Genomic DNA, 10000 nt, shown 5'->3' on the forward strand with positions numbered 1-10000 from the left:
TGTTAGACAACACCACTCAACAGCCAAAAACACGTGCTCACAACCTGTTCCAACAGTACCTTCTTCTTCTCACTTACATCTTCTCCTCAAGTCCGGTAGTAGGAACAAACTGTTTCACCCACAGGACAATGTACTATTTTACTTGACCTTGCGTGGCTTTTGTGTCAAACGGCTCATAACTTTCCCACTCAGCCTAAATACAGCATGCTGGGCTTTGCCTCGCAGTTGGCACACATTAGTCTCGCTACATACACACCATTACTGACCCAAAATGGTCCACTGGCTTAAGAACACAAACCGAGAGTGACACAGCAAAAAAAAAAAAATCACACGTGTTGTGTGGGAGACAAATCTGCCATTTGGTTTGGTTTGGTTGGGTTACGTAAGTCATAGCATGACCTTGTGAACTCGGAGGTGTAACATCACTCACCTCGCTCTGCGCTGTCCATGGACACGGGCGATCTGGCAAGCAGCTGAGCCTGCAAGCCCTCGATCTCAGCGTTCTTGGCCATCAGAAGCTGCTGAAGGTTGGAGATCTCCACCTGTGGTGTGGTGGAGAGAGAACATGAAGCGTGGAGGAGAGCGGTAGAATGAATTTTTAAAAAGCCAAGCTCCTGAATGTCCTAAATGCTGCAACATGGTCAATGGGCTCAGGTTGACTTAAAACGAAGGAGAAATATGAACCTGTATTGCAAATAAAAACACTCTGTTCCCGCACCAAAATGCCCACACAAGACACATAGATCTAAACATGAAATCCCATCCATCCAAAGATACGCACCCAATCAGTGAGCCAAAACAGAAACTTCAAACCACATGTTGAAGCATCTGTTACCTAGCAAATCGTTCCAAACTTAACTCTACATCTCAATACATGGGCTGAGACACTTTTTTAAAATTCAACACTCGGCTAGTTTACACAAGGATTGGCGGATTTCAGCTCAAGCATATAATGCTTTCTATAGGGGTCACGGGTGCTCATGCTTCAGCAACCGGGCGACGGCACAACGGCCTCCTGCACTAAGCCTCAGAAGGGTGTAATCCTATCCATACTGTGTCCAAGCCCACAAGCTGCTTCAAAGGCCTCATGTAGCGAGATCCAAGTCTATCCTGCAGAGGCCTCTGACTTATGTTGGTGAAGTTCCCTGGAGACCTAAGGCTACTTTGCATGCCATGACGTTTCCCTCAGAATAACTCATTGACCTCACCTCTTTTATTTGGAACATTGTGTTCTTTCCATGACATTTGGTATTTGATTATCAGTTGAGCTGATGCAGCAGGTGGCTAATAGAATTCTGATGTTTTCCACATTGATGTATTAATACTTTTCCTCAGGGGGTACCTGTAGAAAATGACTATGCGCTATATGCGCTAATGCGCTATTTTGGGAAACTCAATTATAACATCCTCAGCATTCATAAAATTCTCAACAGCACAAATTACTTCTCTACCATGACAGAATGGCACAAATGTGGTAGACAAACTCAACAGGCAGTGCAGTGCAGGGCAGTGGTGAAGGCATGGTGTGGCATGCAACAGGGTTTTGGAGAGAGCCAGCTGGATGAGTGTGGGCGTTGAGGTTTAAGGGTTTAAGCAGTGGTTAGAAGAGGGCGGAGAGAGCAATGGAGGAAGAGATGAAGGAAGGGAAAAAGGAAAAGATGAAGGCAGAGATGGCTTGTGGTACAGGAAGGGCACAGGGATGGCTTGTGGGTACAGGAAGGGCACCTGGAGGGTCCTGCAGCGCTCCTCCCACTGCTGCCTCTCCACCTGCAGGTGCTCCACCGTCAGCCTCAGGCTGGCCAGCTGGCTCAGCACCGACTGGTAGCACATGTGCAGAGAGGAGGAGATCGACAACTACAGCAGGGAGACACGCCACACGCAAGCAGCCACTCATGAGAGAGATCGATAAGGAGAGAGAGAGAGAGAGAGAGAGGGAGAGAGAGAGGGAGAGAGCGAGAGCAAGAGCGAGAGCGGTAGGAAAGAGATTAAGATAGGGTGACCAGAGATCTTTCTGCCTTCCCTTTTCTGAAAAATCATCATCTTTTGGTAGATGCTCGCTTTTGAAAGCTGCCCAATTTTATAATCTGATCACCCTATATTAATATGGTGATGGAGCAATAGAGGAGAGAGGAAGAAGAAGAAAAAAGAAGAAGAAGAAGAAGACGAAAAAGGCCAGCAGAAAAGTACTTGAAGAACTTGAAGAGTATTAGTGTGTGAGTCTTGGAGCACACAGCGTTTTTACTACTTCACAAATGCACAATAAACACGAAAAGTACAACGTGTGGAACTCATGACTCATGCCAGTCTCCCAGGGGTGGTGTGAAACAGCATGGAAGAGAGATTAAATTAAGTGGCAGTTAGTGGCAACATCTGGCCCGCTGAGAAATGAGAGATTTGGAGAGACGCTTTGTGTGGTGGATTTCTTACCTTAGTGGCTTTGAGTTTCCTCTCGTACTGCATCTTCTCATCCTCCAGCTCGTCCACCTTATCCTTCAGAATCCTCAGCTCATGCAGAAGGCCCTGGAGGAGCCACACATGATACAGATGTTACTATATGTAATGCAGCTGTATTATGTAGGGATGCACCGATACCGATACTGGTATCGGTATCGGCTCCCGATACTGCTCATTATACTCGTACTCGTCAAGCACTTGCCGATACCAGCTACGAGTACTACTATTACTCAAAACAATGCAAAATCTTGTCATGTTCTGTGGACTTGAAATCAGCATGGAAAAAGTGCCACCTCATACATTTACTAACATTTAAATCTACATGGAAATGGACAATACAGGTGGAAAAAAACAAGGCCATGCATTTATTTTCATTGTATTTTGGTGGTAAAAGGTATCGGTATCGGTACTCGGTATCGGCAAGTACACACATTAATGTACTCGTACTTGTATCGGTTTTCAAAAAAGTGGTATCGGTGCATCCCTAGTATTATGGTATGCCACTCTAGGGTCATTAAATATGAAGAGCTCTTTTCCAAAATGAAATATATCCATTTTATAGAATGTTGGAAAATTGTCATTTTTGTATGTCGCATTCCATTGAATTTTATAGAGGTTTAAAAAGAATGTTCTCAAAACATTTGAATGGCAAGAATTCACACATAGACATACACACTTCTTAACAGTCAATTCCAATATTAAAATGCAATAAATAAAAAATGGTGGATATAGCGTTTTGGAAAAGTTCTTCATATGTATGTTACTTTTCACTATCCAGAGACATTCCACTCATTTGCACTGTGTACACTAGTGTTTCAGCAAGCAATTGCTAGCAATGCATCAATATCAATTAGAGATAATTTGTGAGGTGCATCTAGCTCCAGTGTCCAATGGTACGTGCACCAAACACATTCTATGCAAACAAGTGCATAAAAACAGATCACATCATCAACATGACCATGCCACTCTTTCATGCATCAGTACTATCTCGTGTCTTTTCTTAATTGCAGGCTTCAACTTGGAATACTTAAAGACCATTATTTACACATTTTTATACAACACACTTTCAAAACACATTAACACCACAGCATGAATGCACACCACGGATTCACACCACTTAATATTAAAGGGTTAGGCTATTAGTCCAATCCATTCCCTTCACAAATTTTCATGTCATTGCAAGACCACAGCAAGACACTGAGAGACTACATAAGTCTTAATATCTGTTATCAAGCAGTCTTGTGCATCCCACAACCATCCATCCATCCATCCATCCATCCACCCATCCATCCATAAATGTTTTAGATTTTTTCCTACACTCTCTCCTCCACAGTGGCAGTTCTGCTCTGCATCTGCAGCAGCTTCAGGGCCAGGAGCCACGTTGGCACTCCTCGTGGCCTCCACCGGCCCACGGGCGTGCGCCTCCACTGGGCTGCTACCGCCACAGCCCTCCCCAACCTCAGCCTCGGCCTCAGCCTGGGCCTCGGCCTCCCTCTCGCCAGGCTCTTTCCTCTTTTTCCCTTTACTGGTGAGCTCCTGCTGGATCCTACACATCTGCTCCTGCAGCTCGCTAATCAGATTCACTACACTCTGTCAGAGGGAAAGAATGAGGAACAAGAAAGAAGAAGAAGAAGAAGAAGAAGAAGAAGAAGAAGAAGAAGAAGAAGAAGAAGAAGAAGAAGAAGAAGAAGAAGAAGAAGAAGAAGAAGAAGAAGAAGAAGAAGAAGAAGAAGAAGAAGAAGAAGAAGAAGAAGAAGAAGAAGAAGAAGAAGAAGAAAAGGCAATAAGAGAGGAGGGAAAAGGATGAACACATATTGAGGAAGAAAGATCAAAGATAGGACGGAAATGGTAAAATAAAAGAAAGGGAAGGGAAATTGGGTTCAGAGAGGGAGAAGGGGAATTGAACACAGAAGGGGCACACATGCGTGATGTGCTGGGTTTTGGAGTGTATACACATACAGCTTCCATGCGGTTTCTCCACTGGCGATCTAATTAAGGCAGCGTGGGGCTTTTTTTTTGGGGGGGGGGGGTGTATGCTCTTTAAGAAGGGGGACTGCTTTCTGCCTCAAGTGACTTGCAAAGGTTTATGGGAAGGAATATTTAAGGACCACGGCAAGTGCGTCACGGCGAAGCGTATTTAAAGCGACAAGCTAGGCCGCAACGAGAAAAGCTGCGCTGCATGGTCTTATAGCTTCTCGGCCTTATGAAAACAGCTAAGACCATCGAAGCCTGCCGAGCGCAGCCCAGCCAGGGTAAATAAGTCAATGACCTATTTCGCTTGCTTGGCTGTGGTCATATACCAATATTAAGGACATTTGTCTACCTGCCAACGGACTACTTCCCTTTTTCCAACCCGTCTGGGAGGAGTCTGACTGGACCTAATGTGTTTGAACTGCGGTCTGGCAAATCCAGCCAAGATGTGTCGACCTGTTTTCCATTTGTTCATTCACGATTGGATAACGTATTGTAAACACTGCAATCCACTGAGAGTAAACAAGTAGAGAATGTTGTCTGGTGTACGAGGAAAGGAAGTCTGATCGGATACATGACGATGGAAAGCATTCCAAAAGTTATGTCTGACACGGCTATCTATAGTAGGAAGCTCTGATGAGAGAGAGAGAGAGAGAGAGAGAGAGAGAGAGAGAGAGAGAGAGAGAGGGAGGGAGAGAGAGAGAGAGAGAGAGAGAGAGAGAGAGAGAGAGAGAGAGAGAGAGAGAAGCATGCCAGTGGAATGCTTCAGGCAGATTTCTGCCATTCTTCCTCTCTGGAAGAAGTCCAACAGCTGACATAGAGAGGGCAGAGTTTGTGCACACCATTCAGTAAAACAGAGAATAGACTACAGCAGAAAAGGAGATTAGTATTCTCAGAAAATGCAACATTAGCTGTCCATTACGGGAAACGACACAAGAAACCAGACATTATTTTACCAGAAAACTTTAGAACTGGCAAATACACCAGACACGCCATTTAGCTTTCTTCAAATGTCTCCAATAGGCTATAACTCACAATTAGTGGGGTAGAAGGAACACATTTCAAATTCCATCTCACAACTGGGCATGGATTGAGCTCAAGACCTTAATGTCTTGCCCAAACAATGCATAGGTAATGTATTTTGTCTAATTGCTTCCTAGGGACTATTCTTATACAGGTTCCAGGGCTTGTTATTTCCTCCTATCAGTGCCTCATTAAACCCCTCCTCTGGCCATTGCGTGCAGGTCATTTGTCAGGTCCTCAGCAAATAGAGACTTAGCCCTTGAAAGAGGACACCACACGCCTGAGAGAGAGCACCACAAACAACCGCTCCAACCTCCTGTCCCCCTTGTCCCTTGTTGTCTTTAAACATGTCATCAATCATTCCTCAACGGCTAAACGTATGCATGCTGCTGGTGCTGCTCTCTACCAAGCGTCAGAGTTCCTCACCCGACAGTGTCACGAGGGCGGCACTGCCGTGTGTGTGTATGCGCGCGCGCGTGTGTGTGTATGTAAAGTGCACATTGCAAAGCACACTAGTGGTGTGGGGACAAACCACTGCTTGTTTACACTGCCAGTAAAGTGGCCCCTCACAGGGTGCACCATCGTACAGTAGGGCCGTTAACCCAAAGCACTCATTACACCTATGTAACGACATCAGTGAGCTCACCACAGTCCTTGCTCTGAAACACTGGCCTTTACACGTCAGGCATGAGCAGCTTCAAAACTGCTAATCTTATAATTATAGCCAACCCCCAACATTTGAATTACGACATGGGCATGGTCCTGTGTGATTATGACTTAACTTTTCTCATGAGATAAAAAAAAATCAGAAGAAGCGACTCTTTTCTCACACTAACACTTTCCGCAAACCTTCACTTCGACAGCGAGGCCTCTCTTTACTGGTGTGTAACAAAGCCAAAGCCATGATATCTGACCACATTTCACTGTCTGGGTTGTGTCATTGCCCTCTGTCAACACTCGTCTCGTTGAGTGTTAATAAAGTTCCCCTTTTGAGCGACAGAGCTTTCACACAACATGCTCCCTTCTTCCCCTTTTGTCCTCACCTGCCCCTGCTCACAACAACCTGCTTCCTCAAACAAAAAATCTTTAATGCCTCAAAGCATGGCCCCTGCTAGAAGTTTGTTACTACCAGACTGCCAATGTCCAAGTCAGAATGCATTATGAAAGACTGCATAACGTTAATGTACTGTAGCACTATGGTAGCATGGAATGAAAAAGTTACAATCATATAAAACGATATTACTAACCTTGCACCAGAGCAGACTGTTGTCGATAAACATTTACATGTGTGTGTTTACATGCATGTTGGTGTGTGAGCATGGACACATGAAGTCTTCTTGTGCTCTCAGTGTAGCTTAACTCAGTCTAAAAGCCTGCCACCACTTGTGCTCTAAGTGCAGCCTACCTCGGCTTTGTGTTGGCGCTCCACGCTCAAGCTGTGGTTCTGCTTCTCCATGCCGGACAGCTTGAGTTTCAGGTAGGACACCTCATCCATCAGATCCAGCTTCTGGGTCTCCAGAGAGGTCCTGCTCAGGAGCTCCTGCGTTGTAGCATGTCCACCACCAACGGACACACGTACACACGCAATACACACACACACAATACAACACACACACACGGGACAAGAAAGCACAGGGCTCAGCGAAAAAAATCCACGCTCCGACAGACACAAAGTCCCCTCAAACAAACTCTGGCTTCAGAGACTCGGCTCCACACCAGCTAAATATACACAAGTCCCCATGTGCACTATTTTTACTTCCTCTCCCACTGGCTGACATATGAGAGAGAGAGAGCGAGAGCGAGAGCGAGAGAAAGAGAGAGAGAGAGAGAGAGAGAGAGAGAGAGAGAGAGAGAGAGGGAGCATTGGATATAGAGAAAGGAAGAGAAATGAGGGGGGTGGATAGAGAGGGGAGAGACAGAGGGACCATCAGATATAGAAAAAGGAAGAGAAATGGGAGAGAGACAGGCAGAGATTTAGAGTGACTGGGAGAGAAAGAGAGCCAGTGTGATTGAGACAGATAGCGGCAGCCAAACAGACAAACATCCACACAGGCAGACAGACATAGACAAACAAAGAGCAATAAACAGAAAGAGGACAATAATTGTCTATCTGGCATGAACGGCCTGGCAAAGATTAAAGGAAACACAACAATCATCAATCGGGGGGCCTGGTCGTGCAAGGGATAACTTCCAACCAACAAACTATTTTCCATCACACAGGATTCACAGACTGCACATTCAAACGCACTGAAACAAAGCCGGTTTCATCAACAAAAGCCATCGTCTTAGATAAAGATCAGGATGCCTCCTGAACGCCAAATTGCTTGTCTTAGCTCTGCGCTTTCCAGGCAGGTGCGGACTTGTGTTGTCATGACACGAGGACACTGAGTTTTCAGCCCCTCTGGAGGAAGGGAGAGCACGGTGCTTCTGAAGGAGCCCACATGGAAAGTATTAGCGCAGTGTCACTGGAAACAGATTTTATTCTGGGGGCCAAAACCCCATAATGACCACATTGCAGGCTAGCACACTATATAAAGCAACCCCGTCGACTGGTGCTCGCTCGGTCTGCTGAAGCAATCAGCAAAGAAGAGTGGGATTTGCTGAAAGAAAGGAACGTAAAACTTAATAATCTTGCGAGCACGCTTTATGAAATGCGTTCCTACTGTTTGCCATGTCACAATTATGGATATAAAAATAGAAAAGAAGAAAAACTGTAGCAGTTAGGCAAAATCAGAAAGAGGACATAAAGCCTACCTTTTCCAAGTGAAATAATGCAGGAGCACTTTGAAAGTGGACTTTAGCCACAGGTCAGATGCAAAACCTTCAGATGCACGCTATGGTAGCTGATGCTAATCCAGTGACTGATGACATGTCAGTTTTCTCTCTCTCTCTTTCTCTCTCTTCCTCTCTCTCTCTCTCTCTCTCTCTCTCTCTCTCTCTCTCTCTCTCTCGTTCTTCTTTCCTTCACTTTCTCCTCACTTCTATTCCAGGTCAGCTTTCAGCCCATTCTCTCACTGACTCTCTCTCTCTCATCCTCTCTCCTCTAATGAAAGAGGGATGTTATTTTCTCTCTCTTCCCTTCCCTTCTCTTCCTCCTCCTCGCTCCTTTCAACTCCACCAAGATGTGGGGAGTGTCTGACCCTTCTGGTTGGACAGAGGCTGGCTGATGGATGAGAGGCAGGAGCTTAAGACTGGAGCTCACCTGCTCCAACCACAGCAGACCTCTTCAGACTAGACCAGACCAGGCATAACCCCTCGCCAGCCTGGCAGCCACAGCTTGTCCTTGGCCCTGGCCCTCTGGAACAACTACACCCCCTGCTAAATATTTGGGTTGTCAAGGCAATGCAAAAGTGTCTGCTCTTTGGAATCCTCACGAGAAATTTCTTCCAGGACCGGAGCTGGATGACAGAAATGTTTTCCCCCTTTTCAGATGAGAGCCATCCATAGCGAGACAGGATTTTATTACAGAGAGTATTTCATTTTAGAAGGACAGGGTTTTTTTTCTGATGCCACTACAGATGTTTTTCTTAAAATGAGAGCCCGAGGATAGACAGACACCATGTAGCAATGATTAAAAAAAATAAACCTGTTTTCGCTTTCCTCCAAAGCAAATACTGGACTGAAGCTTCACCAGAGGAAAAATGAGTTTACCCAGAGTTGAAAGGGGAACCATACTTTTTTTGAAAAATCCAAACAAGTTTTCCAGTGCTGAAAAAGTCATTTGCTTGCCATCATTGTGGAGCAGCAGCAGCGCACAGATCAAACGCCTGCTCTTTTGTTTGGACTTCATAGGATTTCTCCTCTCCCTTTTAATGTTCAAAGGAGTAAAAAATTAAAAGGCACATGCTCAAAGTGTGTAGAATGCAAATACTGCTGGTGTAAGGGGGTAAAAGAAGCAAAAGCCACCACTGTGTGGTACGGTATAGTTTTAGAGCCCTGGGAATAAGCCGTGTGAAACGTGCACTGTTGTTTGCATTGTCAGAGCTCACAGGCTTAACGCAAAAGTACAGTGCACAGAGGCTCAAGAGGCACATGTGATGTGAGGATCGCCGCAACGCATACAATGCATACAACGCATTGTGTGTGTGTGTGTGTGTGTGTGTGTGTGTGTGTGTGTGTGTGTGTGTGTGTGTGTGTGTGTGTGTGTGTGTGTGTGTGTGTGTGTGTGTGTGTGTGTGTGTGTGTGTGCCTGTCCGTGTGTGCGTGTCCATGCGTGCGCAGGTGTGTGTGTGTGTGTGCTAAGTGACAGAGATGAAAGAAGAGAGGACCGTTTGCCAGCATCAGAGCAACTGACTAGTTAGCAGAGAGAGAAGACCCAGGCATAGCAAGATGATGAAAAGACTGTTAAAAAGTCAGCAAGAAAGAAGCCATACTGTATGCATGAGGGATGGCAGGTAGGAGGCAAACAGTAAGGCCTGTAAGGACATTTCTCATGAAACTACAATCATGGGCTGCATTTTTACTCTATCAGCCCACTTTAAGTTAATTTCACTGATTTGTCACAATGTTCATAATGACTCTGTTTACGTAGATAGTTAATATTAAAAATGAA

The 10000-nt window shown here is 45.4% G+C and overlaps 1 protein-coding gene across 16 annotated transcripts in view; it reads right to left on the reverse strand.

Annotated features, from left to right (window-relative positions):
• ppfibp2a (PPFIA binding protein 2a) overlaps nt 1-10000 on the reverse strand; it is a 42685-nt gene that overhangs the window by 16723 nt on the left and 15962 nt on the right. For 12 of the 16 annotated variants that reach the window (XM_063188473.1, XM_063188476.1, XM_063188471.1 and 9 more), the window contains 4 exons: nt 6854-6988; nt 3772-4044; nt 2428-2520; nt 431-542 (listed from right to left, as the gene is read on the reverse strand). In XM_063188473.1, coding sequence (XP_063044543.1) covers nt 431-542; nt 2428-2520; nt 3772-4044; nt 6854-6988 — 613 coding nt within the window. Of the gene's footprint in view, nt 1-430; nt 543-2427; nt 2521-3771; nt 4045-6853; nt 6989-8202; nt 8599-10000 lie in introns of those variants that run through there. The other 4 variants (XM_063188486.1, XM_063188480.1, XM_063188478.1 and 1 more) reach the window with 2 other exon arrangements.

The sequence above is a fragment of the Engraulis encrasicolus genome, chromosome 22 (genome assembly GCF_034702125.1).
Source record: "Engraulis encrasicolus isolate BLACKSEA-1 chromosome 22, IST_EnEncr_1.0, whole genome shotgun sequence".
Taxonomy (NCBI): Eukaryota; Metazoa; Chordata; class Actinopteri; order Clupeiformes; family Engraulidae; genus Engraulis; species Engraulis encrasicolus.